This window comes from Embiotoca jacksoni, unplaced genomic scaffold, assembly GCF_022577435.1.
Source record: "Embiotoca jacksoni isolate LCO1_2020_lvr unplaced genomic scaffold, fEmbJac1.0.p SCAF_30, whole genome shotgun sequence".
NCBI lineage: Eukaryota > Metazoa > Chordata > Actinopteri > Embiotocidae > Embiotoca > Embiotoca jacksoni.
Window position 1 is genome coordinate 2886863 of NW_027185382.1, and position 17399 is coordinate 2904261.

At 42.4% G+C, this 17399-nt stretch overlaps 1 protein-coding gene across 3 annotated transcripts in view; it reads right to left on the minus strand.

Annotated features, from left to right (window-relative positions):
- Nucleotides 1-17399, minus strand: part of LOC138207034 (neural cell adhesion molecule 2-like) — a 233042-nt gene that overhangs the window by 21168 nt on the left and 194475 nt on the right. For all 3 annotated transcript variants that reach the window (XM_069164020.1, XM_069164019.1, XM_069164021.1), the window contains exons 9-15: nucleotides 11689-11839; nucleotides 9774-9961; nucleotides 9322-9418; nucleotides 7991-8164; nucleotides 5282-5401; nucleotides 4176-4297; nucleotides 1683-1857 (exon numbers count right to left, since the gene is read on the minus strand). In XM_069164020.1, coding sequence (XP_069020121.1) covers nucleotides 1683-1857; nucleotides 4176-4297; nucleotides 5282-5401; nucleotides 7991-8164; nucleotides 9322-9418; nucleotides 9774-9961; nucleotides 11689-11839 — 1027 coding nt within the window. The remainder of the gene's footprint in view (nucleotides 1-1682; nucleotides 1858-4175; nucleotides 4298-5281; nucleotides 5402-7990; nucleotides 8165-9321; nucleotides 9419-9773; nucleotides 9962-11688; nucleotides 11840-17399) is intronic.

The window sequence follows — 17399 nt, forward strand, 5'->3', positions numbered from 1 at the left end:
AAATGGTTGTGGTAAAATGCTCAGAGAAGAAAGCAAAACATCACATTTTTTTCCATCACGTGTGAATGTGTGGTCTGCAGGAGGGGGGGGGGGGATCCTGAGAGCTCTGGAAGATTAACATTTCTATTTCAACAATATCTCTTCACGTGTTCTTCTGGCTTCAAAGTCTCACAGTTCACAGTTACTTCAAAGACTCTGTTTGCATTTCAGCACGCGTGTGCGCGTTTGCACGTGCGTACATTTTGCACAAACGGCCTGCGTGACTTGGAAATGAGAAGCTTCCTGCCCATGCGGGCTTCTTTTTTGTTGCTGTTGTTTTCCTCCTGGAACAGTGAGTGCAAGACTCAAGAAAGACAAAGCACCCGAAGTCGTAGCAGACACACAAACACATGCCCCGCCGTACAACAGAATCCCATAACCTCGACATGAGGACAACCGAGACCAGGAGCTGAACGAGAGGTCCGTGTTTGCGTTCTGGCTTACGTGAACGAGCACGTGTTGGTCTTTCAAATGAGAGGTGAGCTCGACTCGGCCGTGCGGAGACGGGCTGTCTGCCGAATTGCAAAGTAGCCCCACACGAAAACTCATAGGATAAACACACAAAGAAGAAGAAAAGACTGATATTTTAAAAGAAGAAAACAGTCGCGGGGTGTTTTCACCGGTGGTCTGCTGGGTTTCTTTGAAGCGAGCCCCGGTACGATCGCATCATTTGTGCCGTTTATTAGAACAGGAGTGAACGGATCCCAAATTAGAAGCTCAGATGATGCTGATGTTGCAACCTAATGATGATTTTTGATTACCAACTAATCTGAATATTTTCCTTAAATAATTCTTTAGTCTCAGAAAATAATGCATCATAACTTCTGAGACAACAAAGGAACATTTTTAGCATCTTGTTTGGTTTGAACAACAGTCGGAAAAACCCAATTTAATCAGTTTATGAAGATAGAAACAGAGAGGAGCAGCACATCTTTATATTTCAAAGCTGGAAGTGAAGAATTTTTGACACTTTTGTTCAATAATGTTGCATCTGTTGTCAAAATAATTGCTTACTATTTCTCCACCGGAAAGACGCTTTGCTTTGATCTTTTACTGGATCATCACAACCCGACATTTGGGGGATGTAAATAGTTACAACAACGTTGTGATAAGGATTCAGTGAGTTATGCAATCTGTTCATCCTTATATGTGTGTGTGTGTGTGTGTGTGTGTTTTGGCAAACGGGCATATAGATGATGCAGCAGCAGCAGCCACGGTGACATTTTATGCCAAAAAAAATTCAACTTTTCCAATGTAGCTCTACAAATCTGCTTCTGAGTAAAGTGCTGTGGATTTTAAACCCCGTTCAAAGATCAGACAGGGAGAAATCCATTCCATGAGAGGCAGAGGCACCAATTTCTACAATAACAGCAGCCTCATTTGTCCGGAAAGCGAAGCAGCAACAAGCAGTGCTGCATTCGAGGCTTGCTTTGTCTTGACTGGAACATCTTGTTCTCTTGCTTTTGTTATCGCCAATGCTATCGCTCTTTCCAGTGGCACAAACACCGCTCAACACGAGTTCAGAAATGTTCTCTTGGGACTGTCTAAAGGCATTCAATACAAACTCCGAGCAGGCGAGTAAAAGGGAACTATATTAAAAGGGCAAATTACGGCACAAAGTTTTGTTTTTCTCATGCTTTTACCTGTAATGTCGGGCTTCTGTGGCATGAAGAACTGATAGAAGGTGGGCTCCGACAGGCCTTTGACGTTGCGCGCTGTGATTTCCACTTCATATCTTGTGTTCCAGTGCAGCGGCTGCAGCATCGCAAAGTCATTCGCTCCCGGGACGAGCTTGGTCATCCACTGTTCCTCTTTGTCCTGGAGGAGAGAAAAGCACACAAAGTAAAGACGGCGATAATTGAACGCTATTATCCTTCTCCCCAGTGCTCTACATTTCCTTTTTGCCAACGAGCATCAAAAGGAGAGCAGGGGAAGTGTTGTTTTATTTGATATACAACAGTTTGGACTTTGTGAAAGTGAAAGTTACTACAATGAGCAGTTGTGAAACACCCACACAGATGCACTTGCGTCGGTAAAAAGAAAGCGTAACTCCGAGCCTTTCATCACATTCACACAAGATCACATCTTTCCCATCCTTTGTGGCCTCAACCCTTTTCCTTTTTTCCCCTTTCTTACATCATTCTGCCTCAGTCTTGAGACCAATTGCAAACAAAGGGCTGGAAACTGAAGAGTTAGGGTGAGAGCTGTACATTGAAAGCATGCCAAGTGTACTGTGTGTTTAACATCCTTGGCACCTTTTCCTCCAGGAGTTAGTGGAACAGTGAAAATGTGCTTTCATAAAAGACAAAGTACTGGATGTAAATGTATGGAACCTTTTGTCTGGATTGTCAGATGCTTGAAATATACAGACGCGTGTGTGTGCGCACGTAACACCACAGTCTGGATCCACTCCACTGTGAGGATGCAGTTGTGTGTTCCCGATGCCAGAAAAAGGACATAAGATCAGCGGGGTGTGAAGCAGCCGCGTTTTTCTCCCGCTGCCTTGGCATCCTGCTCGGCCTCCCTGAGACTTCCTGACCCTCTTTTCAGCGGCATGTTTTCATCTGCAGCCGTATTATTTTAAATCGCCGTCACTTTCTCAATGAGACAGAGAAACGTCTGCTTGGACACATTAGCTCTGGGGAGATAGGAGATTTGGACCAGCTCAAATCCACTTAGTCTTGTGGAGAGTTTTTGTAACAGTGCCATCTATTCTGCTTCATGGCCTAATCTCAGTCTCCCTCCTTATCTTGTGAGTTTAAGCTGCTTTTTGCCTTTTTTTTTCTTCTCACACACACACACACACACGCACACACACACACACACACACACACACACACACACACACACACACACACACACACAAATCCACCACTTAAATGGATGAGCAAATTGTGGGAGCTTGTATGTATTCTCATTTAAAACATAAATTGTAAGTGAAACAAGGATTGAAAAATATACATTTTTAAGCACAACATTGTTCATTTAGCACCAACTCAACTCATTCGTCAGCATCAGTGAGTCTCCACCGGGAGGAAGACGCATTGCCAGTGTCCCATGCCGTGTATTGATTGTACCGAACACAAAGAAATCAATGATTTTCAGCTCTTTTTTCATGCGAAATAAAATTGCATTCTTCAACATTGATGGAAAATCATTCTCCAAATTAGAAGTCTTCATTTTGTTGATCTGGAGGATCAAGAGTTTGTTTTTGGTTTCCACAATGTGGCCATGAAGATAGGACTTGTTATCAACACTGCTCAGAGAAAGAAAAAGCCGAGTCATAGATGCAAAGAATAACTCAATTATCGGCCATTTTATGAAATAAATTCATAAAAGTGCAGCAGCAGGCAACAACTCGAATCAAATAATAAACATTAAGTCTACATGAGTTAATTAAACTTAGTTGGAAAAGAGGGTCATTAAGGAGTATTGATGTTTTGGTCTGAAATTAATTTGGTTGTTAAGCGTTCAAAAAATGTATCAATACTTGAACAGATTCTTTACTCTATTTTGGACTTTATTATTTCTTGTTTTCAACATATTCCTTGAAAATATCCCATCAACCAATGTGTTAGACCGTCTCTCCTCTTCGCTCTCTGAGGCACTCGGCTCCTGGCTCAGCGGTTCCTCCATAAGACTTTGAAAATGGGTCACATATGTACAGTTTCATCTTTAAAAAAAAAGGATTAATAACTTCTCCAAACAGCTGCCACTGGAGATTTAAGAAAACATTACTCAAACTAAACAAATTGTGCTTTTGTTGGGGGACTATTTCCAGCTGCGGATTAATACCTATTTGAGGCAACAGTAAGTATCTACAGCAGCAGGGCAGTGGATATAGGACTGGAATAAACTACGGCGCCCATGTTCATCATAATGAAGGAAGGTGTCACAGTGAGAAATTTGCCTCACCTCCTTTTGGTCTTTTCGTGGAATTTTGTGACCATAAAAGAAATATACAATACTACCAGGGCTAATTCTTTATTTAAAAAAAAAAAAAAAAAGATTTAATGAAACTTAAATGCACTTTTTGCTTTCCCGATCACCCCCAGACTGGCCTGGAGATTCTTACAACAAATCTGAACACGGCAGCCGTGTTTAACTGAAAAATGCTCTAAATTAAAATAACTCACGGTCTTGTACTTTACTATGTACTCCACAATGGGCATCCCGCCATCGTCCTGCTTGACCAGCCCCAGCCGGTAGGCCTTGCCCATTCCTCTCTGCCCGTGGACCGCTGGTGGACTCGGCTCTCCTGAGGGAAACACGAGGGGGAGGCTTCAGCAGAGATGCACAACAATATGTCTTTGTGTGTGTTATTCTTTAAGAGGATGTGTGTGTGCCTTCCCAAGGAGCGGAGCAGGTGGCACCGTGAGATATGAGATAAGGATGCAGAACAAGGAGAGAGAAGGTTTTAAGCTGAATTAAATTCATATTACAAGGTAACTCCCACCGCCTGGCTATAATTAATGTTGTCTGGAGGTTTTTATTATTCACTGTATTTTACTAATTGGGTCTTCTTTCTAACATTTATTCTCAGCAGCATCGCTGCCATGGAATATTAAAGGTGCAAACACTTTTTTCATGGCCTTGCCTGGATTTACTGCAATCCTGCTGTGCCAGAGTGCGCGAATAAATAAAATGCTTATCATAAAAAAAACCTGCAGTACATAATTTTTAATGCAGCAGTTTTACATCACGACACAAATTTGACAGGATCTATTCCAACCCCCAATAATCTCAATTTGTATCACTGCAATAGGAGGAGGCTATAACCATTTCCAGTATAAACACGACAGAGTTGCATAAGATGGCAAATAGGCCTCAATTTACTGAGCTGCTGATGCTTTGAATAGATTCTTGATGTGTTTGCACTTCTATCACATTTTTGTGTGTGTATATTTTAGGAATCAAACCTAAACATCTTTACATTCATCCAAATAGTTGTTGAATCTGTTGTATTTTATAAAACATACGGCACTTTTCTTCTCTATGATTTGTAGCTCATCGTCTCCTGAACATCATCGTCAGAGAGATGTGCCGATAATTAACAATTAACCCAGTTGAACTGCTATAAAACCATTATAGCAATCAATTAAAGTGATTACGATTGAATTGCATCTTATAAATACATATTCAAGAGGCAGTTTGAATGCTGTTGAGCTCTTGTTTTGAAGGATGTAACATGAAAGACGTGTGTCGGAGAGAAGAGAAGCAGGAATACAGGAAACGGACTCACGGATGGGTAAAGTCTGGAAGGTCTCCGTGTGGCTGAACTCTCCCTGACCCTTCCCGTTGACAGCTGCCACTCGAACCTCGTACGTCGTGTTGGGCTCCAGTCCTGTCAGCACCACTGTGGCTGCAGGGAGACAGCACCAGAGTTGATGTCAGCTGGAAGTATGTGGTGACTGTCAATCATGTGGATAGCAGAGCAAATCATTAAAATGTCTCCTAGTACGGGCAAACAGAGCAGAAGAAGAAGAACAAACAGTCATAATGAGCGGGTTAAATGCCGATCACATTAACATAAACAAACCTTTTACTATGCCCTGAATAGAAAATCACTCAGACATACATTAAATCGCTGCTTTCACCGACTTCGTGCTTTTTTCTCGAGTAAGTTTAGTGAGTGAAAGAAAACTGCTCCCTGCAGCCACGTTCCAAAATCGTGTTGAAAACCTTGGAGGTTGTTATATTGTAGAAGCAAAGTAAAGGTGAAACTAATTATACAACGATACACCTGACCACACATGCACTTGGAAAGTCTGCCACCGCAAAAGAAAGAAAGAATAACCAGTTAAATTGGACATTCTTTCTCAAAGGCAAAGTGTTGCACTCTGTTGTGCACATTAAAAAGTGACAGAAGGAATTAGGAAGTAAAAAATGATGAGAAATTCAAACCCTACTGAAATTTCTCACTTTTGTGCACCTGGGTTATTGGTTTGAAAAAAGTTACTGTGATTGTCAAATGCAGCCCTCCAATACATAAAATAACCTTTGTGGAGGCATACTGATACCTGTGACGTTGAATCACACTCAGTCCAGCCACAAACTAAATTCTTAATTTGAGTAATTTCTCGTTCTTTTTGTGGATTTTTTTCTTTTCTTGGTATTGTGGTCTCACTATGTGATCAGATTTTGCTGGAATGAGGGCCAGCTTTCACGTTAAATTAAAAGCCGTCTAGTGTTTCATATATACTACGTACATGATGAAATGATCTCTACAAAGGTGATCTGTCAGGAGCTCATTTGTTGCAAGTCTCTCAGCTTTAGCTGTATTCCTCAAATATACTGTAATCACAGCAGTTGCAGCACCTAAAACGAACTCAAAGTAGACAATGTATTCAAGAATATAAACTCATGAAATGCAGTAAATTAATATCGGATTTTAATACTCTTGCGACTGTGAAAAGCATGTGTGGTGTGTTTGCACTCGAACTGGATATTACATCCATTATTGTAGAAAACAGGAAATCTCATTACAGATTCCTTTTTAAATTCTACCGTCACCAGAGCCTATTTACATAACCTCCACTATTCAGAAAAGCCAGCAGAGAGTCGCTGGTATAATGAGCTTGACTGAAAGTTGTTGTTTTTGTCAGTCTGCACAAATTAAATACTTGAATGGTAATAGGTGCTTTTGCAGTTCTTTAGTCCTGGAACTGAAAACAAATTCTGCAATTTGCAACCGTGCTAGGTTCATTCCAGGCTATAAGCAGACATTTCAATTTGGGCGAAAGCATTCAAATGAAACGAGTCCAGGCGTCTCATTATACTGAAGACTTTATTGTGTGAGGATCTGCGGCTGAGGACATCTGAAGTGGCTTCTGTGAGGCTTGTAATTATTCCAGCTAACATTTTTAATATTTCAGTAGTAATTTCAAATCAGGAGCCAAATTGATCTAAATTACATTTACAGTACAGCTTTATTTATTCAGTTCAGTTCTTCATCGCTCTGTTCCTGTATATTTTCAGATTTACGGCTAAAGTGCGAGCTCCTGTTTAAAATTCACCTCGCTGCCTCTCCATACTGTAATTGACTCTGAAATGGGGGATATTAGTGATAAGCCCTTCAGGTTTGTCGGACCTACTCATCACCCAACCATTCGTCTTCCGGCTCCCATTTTCCATCCATCCATCCTTCGCCTCGTGGTGTACTTTCCACCAACAGGCACAGAAATCAATCTGGAGTCGTAAAGCATGAGAAGAGGAGGACTGCGCTCTTTCAGGTCAGACAGGTCCTGGCCCTCTACCCACGAGGTGTTTGAGCTCCCTCACGGTCGGACAACATCTCATTGCCGAGGCTTTGAAGGATCGCATGACGGATCGTGCAATGAGGTCTCCACTTGTGCCTGATTGCCGTCCGTTGATGTGTGCGGGGTTAACGGACAGAACTATTGGTAACGAGCTAGATAAGATATTTATCTGGCATGTTGAGGCACAATCTCTGGTCTAACGACAAGAGGTTGCAAGTTGGTCGAGGCAGAGCTTCAAAACTGCTAAAAAAAATCTGAAATATTACATTACTGACTGGAAATCAGTTGACAGTTTACTTTTAAAAACCCCAAAAGGTCCCTTTATATGGCTGAGCGAGTGAGTCCTTGTTCCACAGATCGATCTATCTAAAGATCACTGATAACGATCGCTGCTTTCCACCTGCATAAAATGTATACTACGTTAAAAAAAAACCTTCAGCTGCCCATGAAACGAGCTGACAATGTGAAGAGGTGAAAGCTTTTCTTATTGATCTGAGTAATTCAAACTGCCTCGGCCATGAAACACAGATAGAATCAGAAAGCTGTTCAAATGGGTTTAGTTCACCTTAACAGCGGACCAATGTTCTCAATATTTTTGCACAATAGCCTTCGATTACATTGTTTTTCACATCGTATCTTGTGAAAAGCGTTACTTTGCTGAGGTTATAAACACAAATGCGATGTGCACTCACTCTGGACACTGTGTGACTTGACGTCCCTCCAGTCCTGGGAGCCCACTTCCTTATACTGGACCAGGTAGTAGCTGATGGGAACGCCGCCGTGGGAGTCTGGCTTCATGAACGTGACAGTCGCCAAGCGCTGGGAGACCGCGGACAGACGAACCGAGTATGGATTCGATGGTACGTCTGGAAACACAAAATAATTACATTTAATTGTTTCCCTTTACAAGCGTGTTGATTTTGGTACGAGAGCAGTCTTTCCTGAATTAAAATTGCCCCCCCCCCTTCCCGCCCCCCTGCAGCTATAAATACATATTTTGTAATATAACAGAGTATACAAATGCATTTATAACCAATGATGAATGAACTTTTATTGCTGCAGGCAGTACTCTGCTTCGTACCTATTCCATCACTGTCATCCTCATTATCAATCTAAACATGGACATTATTGCTGTAATAACTCTGGGCCATGACAGCAATTTAATATTTGGTAATTCACCTTATTCCAGGGTAAGGAGGTGCATCACTCAGTTGCGTCTCTTATTTGTCCTTGGATGTGTTTTAGTTACGGACCAAAATATATATATTTTTTTTTCATATATTTCTCACTTGGAAAACTTCAATGCAACATTCACATGCCTACTTGCGGCCCCACTCAAGTCGAAACACTTTGATTCACGACAAACTTACAAGCAAAAGATATTTCTGCTGGTTTTTTCCTCCCGATTTAAACACAGAGTGAGTTTCTGCTCTAAAACTAATTAAAGACGCCAACTTTTACTACTTCTTAACTGTGTGTTTCCCTATGCGCGTGTGTGTGTGTGTGTGTGTGTGTGTGTGTGTGTGTGTGTGTGTGTGTGTGTGTATGTGTAGAATTGTAAGTGTCAGAACAAATTCCAAAACACATTGTTTCCGGCAAGACTACATATTAGGTCAGCTTTTTGCTCACTACTTTTCTCCTTAGCCAGAGCAATTCAATCTGCACTAAAGATAATTAGACTGCACTATTGTGTATTAGCCCGCGCTACCGTAAATTAGGGGGTACTTCAGTAAATAGCGAGGGGTATGGTAAATCAGCCAGCACTATTTGAGATTAGGCTAGGCTGAATACGGGTTGGGAGTTGTTGTCGAATTTATCTTCCTGAGAATTGCAAATAAGGCTATTACCATTAATAGAGAGGTAGAGGGTTACAAAGTAGTTGAATGGTCGGAGTTACTGCGAGAGCACTGATTCAAAAAGTGTCGGGTCTCTGACTCTACACACTCTGGACTTGAAATTAAGTCACCGATCTCATTAGCTCAGGTAAGAAGCCCACAGAATAGTGGCAGCTCTGCAGACTCACCTGCCTGGGCCAGAATGAACTCCTGGTATCGAACGCCAATGTTGTTCCTGGCTGTGCAGTTGTAGCGGCCGAAGTCTCTGTCGGACATAGGAGTCACCTGGATACAAATAAATGTTAAAAAAAAAAGCATTTACTTTTCTTTGTTGATACCAATAATGCATTTCGTGAAGGAGTCAAATAGTGGCCTTCCTTCAAAAAAAGTCAAAAGTAACATGAGTCAAAGTTTAGCGGTCATGCGGCTCCATGCCTGCTGGATAGGTAACTGAGCAAGTTGGTTGCTTCCAATAAATTCTATTTATATTCATACCAAACAGAAAGAAAGTCTTGGAACTCTTCCCTTCGAGTCTTTTTGGCAGTATTGTGTGGTCGACAATAATCAGAAATTCATTATCACGACTGTTGAATACGTTTTAGTCTCGTGGTCTGTGATTACTAACCGACTGAGAACTCACCTCCAGCACAGACTTGCCCTCTGCGCTGTGTACGCGCATGTTGGCAGTTCCCTCTGGTGAGATGGTGAAGCGCTCTCTCCTCCACAGCATGGTGGCCGGCGGGTTGGACATCACATCACAGCTTATGTTCACCGGATTCCCCTCCCACGAATAATAAATGGTGTGGTTGGTCAGGAACTTTGGTATATCTGTCCAACACACAGTGAAATTCCCTCTTAAAGCTGCCTCATTCATAAGGCAAAGTAGCTTTTTTGCACTCAAACAAGACCTAATTTTGTAAAAAAGTAAATGCTGGTAAGTCTGGAATTTGTGGCAGCCAATTAAAAACACAAATCAAAAGGTGGAGCTGTGCTGGATGATCAAAGACATAAAAATGACTTGCCGAGGCTTAACCCACAAATTCCTTAAACAGAGAAGAAAAAGCATTTCATCAACGCTTTCCAAACTCCCTCTGAAATCTTAAAAAGAAAAACTTTAAATTTAATTGAAGCCACCTCGTGCTGCGGGTGGGGGTTTCCATAACGATCATCTCCCGCCTGAATAAGAATAAAGGATGCAAACAGAAGCTCATTTGCCACAGCAAACAAAAAGGGCAGTAATAGACGATTGCAGCAGCGAGCTGTTGTGCAGATTTCTTTCGGCCCAGTCAGCCCAGCTCAGTCGGAGAAGCATTATGGTTGTTTTATGCTCGCTTGCAGGATTCCATTAAAGAGATTGATGCCTGGCTCTCTGTCACAGCCGAGGACGTGTTATCCCCCTGCAGCCTGCAGTGACTTAGTAAATGAGTTCATTAGTTTGGTGGCAACGGCTGGCTCAGCCCCGCCACAGTCAGACTCACAGCCTGTGTCTTTCTGCAAAGTGGAAGTCGAGTCTCAGAGCAAGTTGTCAGCTGCAGCTCCAGAAAAAAACAAGTTTACAGTATAATGACGGCGACTTTACGTCATGTTTAAGGAGCGGGGGCATGCACGTGAGATGTGGGTTTTTTTTCTGCATGAAGATGCCGTCAAAGTTTTTCCAAAATGTCAACTTTTCAAGAACTACGCAAAACAAGTTTTGAAGGGAGGCCATGAACTCAAAAGTCACCTCAGCCCGAGGAGGAGACATTGCTTTCTACATGACAAGAGAGATACAGTTGTTGTTTTCCCCCTGCTGCCTCTCTGAATATATTTGTTTATCTGGTCTCTCTCTGTTGTTCCTCTGAGCATCAAGGTAGAATCACTGCGACCAATAAACACACTTTCCATTGTTCTCGTTCAGTCTGCAGTTCCGCTCATAATGAACCTAATCATTCTGAGGCCAAAATGGAGATCTTTGCTTCGGAGCTCATTAGGCAGAGGAAGAGTCCGCCCCAAATAACCCCAAACAACCAGCACTGAAGAATGGGCGCGCTCGTCGGCAAGTAGGGGAGCTGTCAGCGGGAGAAAACGAAAGGCAACGCATGGTATCCTCTCACTAATTAACCCTTCTGGAGGCAGTGTGTGTGTGGTGGAGGGTGCAGGGGTTTTGGGGAGTGTGGGTTGCTCGTAATAATATAATGTTCTGCAGAATAAAAATTGCCAGAGTATAAAAATAATTATTAGAAATAAGCGCAGTTGAACTCTTGAACTCGAAACAACACTGCAGGGAGTTTGCATGTTTCTTTCGAGGCTGCTTAAAATGTGTTTCCCATTAAGGATGCAAAACATCAGATACAAATGCAGAAAGCAGAGGGTTGTAAGGGGTTATATCAGGTAAACAGGGCGTGGAAAACAAAACACTTCTGCATTTTGCCCGCAGAAAATGTTACGCAACCTACTGATTGAACATCTCCAGTTGCCTGATAAGACCTCTGCTCAGTCGGGACAACATGGGCGGTGAAATTGACAGGGATAGTTGAAAACACCGCTGAGAGTGATCAGATAATGAACATACTTACACTCAATGTCCAGAAACATGCTCTTTTGATGACCTCCGATCCTGCTTTGCGCCTCGCAGTCAAATCGACCCAAGTCGGCGAGCCTCACTCCGCTGATGGTCAGCACAGACTTGCCGTGGCGGCCGCGAACTTCGAACCGTCCGTCTTGGCTCTGAAGACAGAAACACACCCATGTGCAACTTATTATTGTTGGGCATAACTTCTACTGCACAAATAGACCTATATTTCTGTAAAATAGTTAGGACCCGACTTTCAAATAGATGCGAGTTGTTCTGTTCAGCCAGAAAAGGTAGGGAAATTCTAGCTGTGAGGTTTTGTTTGTGATACAGAATGTATGTAGAACCAGACAGACATGGGGTGCTGAAACAGGAGGGAATTTCTTATTTAGAAAATAATGTGCTTGACTCCTTATTTGTGACACTGGATTTGAAGAAAGACACATCCACGATTATGTAAAGCTGCAGAAATGACAGGGACAAATCACCCTGAGGCATCAGACGGGCTTCTGCCAGCTCCAAGTAATTTAAGGAAAATTGTTCGTCTAACTTTGTTCTTGCGACTGAGTGACAGCCCCTTGATCCATTTTGAACCCCCCCCCCCCCCCCCCCCCCCGCAGGCAAACGTCACTTGTCACACAGAGTCAGGGTTAATGCAATAAACTGTCGATTTATTACAAGGTCATTACATCTGTATGAAGACAGATGGTATCAATTTGAAGCAACGGGTCAATTACAGCAGACGAGGCTATCATTCCAGTAATCGACATTCCCCCGTAATGAGAAAAAACACCCGAGGAGCATCCTCGTCGCAGACCTGATACGGCTGAAGCCTTCAGACTGTTACCCGCCTGATAACCTCCGTGACCCCTAAGAAAATACCTTTCAGTGGTACTGACCACAGACTCGCAGTGGATGCAACAGAGACCTGCATGTCTACAGCAGAAGATTTGAAGGTCGCGTACAAGAGGTGATAGCATTTCAAACAATGTCACCTTCTGCCTCTTGTTTTAGACATTTTTTCAACATTGTATGCTTAGACATGAAGTATTTGTGTTATTTCAAATGACATACAGAATAATAATGACGTTAAATCATACGGTAAACATGAACACAGGCCGCTTCATTGTTACTACTTCCTATAAATATGCCATGAAGACGTTGGTTGACATTCTTTATTTGCAGAAGAGGCAGCGCCATGAATAGGAAACACAGTTTTCGTTGAGTTCTTGTTATTCATAGAGGCGGAGAGTACTGCAGGGTATTATTAATGGAAGTACCCACGAAAAGGCACATGGCACATTATGGTGGCAATCTGTCCCGGACCCTGAAAGCCTTTGTGAGCAAACAGACACAGCGATCAAAGAAAGCAACAGGATATCACCGTGGCACCATCACTGCTAAGTGATACGGAGATGGACCAACTTACATTATCGGACAAATGGAGTCCGGTTACAAAAGATGCTTTCCCTGAAAATGGGAGTATGCGTAACACAAATGCGTTTACACACATGCAAAGAAAAGTTTGCTTTTCCTCACACTGTTGCCTGCTAATTAGTCAATTAAGTCCACTTAAAGAAAGAGCTTTTATAATAAGTAAAAGTAGAAAAGAGGCCCAAGAGTTAATATAGGATTGCACTCAAATTAGTGCTTTAAGTTTGTTTCTAATAAAGCAATAGAAAAGAAAAAGCTGTGGCCTAGAGTCAAATCAGGCTTCCCGTAAGCCTATTTAGTACAGAAGGATCCCACAATGCTTTGGGAGGTTTTAGTAGCTACGGCTTTAATTAGAAGGACTCTTGTTTGTGTTTTTTTTGTCGCATCTCTGGCAAAAATCACACATTTCTGGGGAGATTCTGGTGTCAATCAAACTGCATTTCCAGTAGCCTGCTGTGAAGCCTTACCCTTCTCTTATTCAGTCCATGCATGTTTACACTGTGTAATCAGGAAATGCCACACAGTGCAGCTTTAAATAAAACCACTTTATCACACAGGAGTTACAGTAATTACCAGCCTCTGATTTAAATACAATATGCATCATAAGTGAAAGTTAGAACTGAGAAATTCTTCAGGATAGCAAATGTTTATGTATCCTCGACCCACAGTACTTATTCAACCATTATTGACCTATATCACATACTGTATAATAACTATACTAAACTATAAGGAAAGCATCTATTTTTGTGATAAATATTTTCTACTTTCTGACCTCAAGAGAAATGTTTTGAAAACGCTGACTTCTTGCAGCAGACCGTGTTTGCACATTTGCATGTGTCTGTATCTACTTGTATATTTGCATCTTTAAGTCTGTGTATTTGTGTGCACACCCTGAACACCTCCTCCATAGATTTCCCCAGTAAATCAATGCACATGCAGCCCCTTCTAATGCCCTCCTGTCACCCTACCCGCCTCTGCTAATACTCATTATGTGTCTAAGCCTCATAAGCCTCGGCCGTGAAGCCCCCTCTTCTGAATCACACTCTCTTTATGTTGTCACTCGTCGACTGCTTTCAGCATTATCCTGTTTAGAATGGCTTATCTTTTCTCTTATCGCCGCAATACTATCAACCAATGAGGTGAAGCGGCGTTTAAAGGCTCGGTTCTGGTGTCTTTGTGCTGCCACCGCAGACTTTGCTTGTTTGCCTTGCCGGCTGAGGTCAATGGGATGAGTGTGTGGTGAATAGGAATGCTGAGGATGGGGGGGTGGGGGGGTGGAGGAGATGAGACAGGAGCAGGAGGAGGAGAATGAGAGGAAATCTTCCAGGAGAGAGCTTCTGAGTCAGGAAATTACTCGCTAACCCTTCCGCCTCCCCACGCCACCCCCCACTCCCCCACCCCCCTCTGCCAACTGACAGGGTCTGTGTCTAGAGACAAACTCAGCCCCGAAAGCACAGCCTGTTTGATATGCAGCTCAGTCGGACGACAAGGCAAGCGGCCAGACGTGAACACAGCAGCAACGGGCACGCCTGTGTGGATACACACACACACACACACACACACACACACACACACACACACACACACACACACACACACACACACACAGGCACATGCATCCTGCTGCAACTGCAGGTCTGCTCTAGGTACTGTAGGCATGTGAACAGCAACCGGCATGAAAGCGCAGAGATAAAAGGCAAATAAATGAGCAAGTTGATGGAATAGAGGAAGGAGAGAAGACGGAGGGGAGATGAAAGAACCAGCAGGCAAAGCAAAAGGTGGGCAGAAATACATGGAATCTTGTCCCTATGTGATCTATAAGGCCTCAAAATCGAGCCGTCTAAACCGAACCTATGAAGCTAAATCTCAAATTCAATCTCTCAAATGGGATTCTGGAGACGGTTCCTGTGTTATTTCACTGCAATTGTTGGAGAATTTTCAGACATTAAAAATGTCAGCTGTAAATGTCAGCGAGGCTGGAAACACATTCAGGTCTAATTCTGCCAAGTGTTGCTTATTCTGGGAGTTGGGGCTGAACACGGGGACTTCCCATTTGCACCACTTTAATGATTATTGTATCACCTCATGACAACAACAAATTGACATTTAATAATGGCTTTCTGGGTGAAGGAAATGGAGGCCAACAGGGGTTTTCCACACAGGAAGCAACATTATCTCTTTTCGCTTGCATTTTGCAGTGACCGGGTACCAAACAAAAAGCAAAACAACAATCTCAACGGGTGCGAGTCTGCTTTTTTCACGGTCTTATTGTGAAATGTGTTTCGATAAGAGCTCAAATCAACACAAACACTATTCACTTGTGCTTGGCTTCTGTTGAGGAAAAGGTTAAAAAAGTTCTACAAAGGCTGAGATCCAATAAATGGCACGTTTGCAACCGTCATCTGAGCAAAAGGATATTTTCCAATGACACTCTTCAGCCTTGGATGTTTTGCATGAACAGAGCAGCAGAGTCCTGACCTTAGCTCATCAGTGAAACAATACCAGAGGAGTGAAACAATACTCAAATCTTCCCTCGGTTCAAAATTAAATTCCAGGAGCTGCATCCCATTATGTACTTTTACCGAGGGTCACGGTGTTAGTCGACAAAGAATGAGAAGTACAGAGGCAACATTATGTAGTGAGTAAAGCTGAGCCTTTTGAAGCTCAACATGTGCATGCTGGATATGCAGATTGGAGAGCAAATTGAGAGAGGAACATCCTGCCTTAAACCTAAACGACGACCGCCATCCATCACGCCTTGTGCTGCTCGAGTTGTGTTTGTCTTTGCGTATGTTTAGGTGTGTTGGTTTGCACTACGCATTTCCATAATTGCATTTGCTGTGGGAAGAGAAGCACTTACTCTCATTTTCGGCTGTGATTTATCAACACGTGCGATTCGAGCCAGTGCACACATTCATTTATCTCTGCGGTGACCTTTTTCCCGAGCAAAAGAACGGCTGCCATCTTTGGGTTTTTTTGTCCATTGCCTCTGTGAAAGCCTCAGCCTCTTGCCAGGGAAGCTGTGATGGAAATGCATATGGTTTTGACATTGATGGCATGTCGTTCAAGAATAATTACTTTCCCAAGAAAATAGCAGCACCTCATTCAACTTCTGATTTGTGAGGCTGTTATCACGGACTAAGTGAATAATGGATGCTGAGAAAGAAATAAAAAAAAGTGAGGCTTTGTGTCTTTTCAATTTCTTATGTTGGATTACATGAAATGCCGTTGAGTCAGACACTAAACAAAGACTAAACTGAACGTATTAATGTTTGCCCTGAAAACTTCAAGGTTCTTGCTGCTTCTTTGTGCTGAGAGCGAATCAAAATAAAAGTGTGTACTGATTTCCCTTAAGATAATAATTTAAGCAAAGTGTGGGTGCAAGGTGGATGAAGTTATTGTTTGAGGGCAGCCAGCTTTGAGGCTTCATACAGCACTTATAGTGCAGAAAAACACAGTGTTGTCAAAGTAAAAGGTGAGGATCAATCACTGCTGAATGTAAATATTATCAGCGTCCGACCCTGCCAGCACTGAATGACCATAATTGTAACATTTCATTGGCAGATGGCAACGATTACGTCTGCTTTATTTAATGAGGACATACACAAGTTAATGCCAGCTATTGCTTTTAGTAGTCCACCAGCACAAATTGTCCATTTTTCTCTATATAGATAAAAATAGTGACATTTATAGGTTCGCTGTGAAAATGAATTATGTTTTGTAACACAGATTTTTGAGCTGCATCTACAGCTCCGTGACGTCACCACCTTCTGTGAGGTGAGGTGATGTTGGGACGCCTTTGCTTCATTAAAACCTTTCAAAAACTCATTAGTGGAACTCAATCACATCCAGAATAAAAGCAGGCTGCTTTACAAAGTCCCATTTAGGACTGACATTTGGCAAATACATGGTTCTCACTGGAGAGTCACTTCAGCAATGTTGTATTTAAAAACATATTTGAAACTACACTGACACAAATATAGATTTTTGTAAATGGAAGACACATTTCTCTCTGATTTTCTTGGTCAATTGTTGGTAAATGCGGCTGCAGAGTTTTGCTGCAGTGACTGTAATGATGAGCTGTGTTCATACAAACCACCGCTCAGCTTTTTCCCCGAGCAAGGGTGCCTGAGGCTCATGGGCATTGTGGCACTTTGAGCCATCTGCTGTTCCAAAATGACAGCAAAATGTGATTTCTCAGAAACACAAAATAAAAAAAAAAAAAAAATATATACTTGAAAAAGCAGCAGCAGCACGTTACATCTCTATAGGACAAAATTA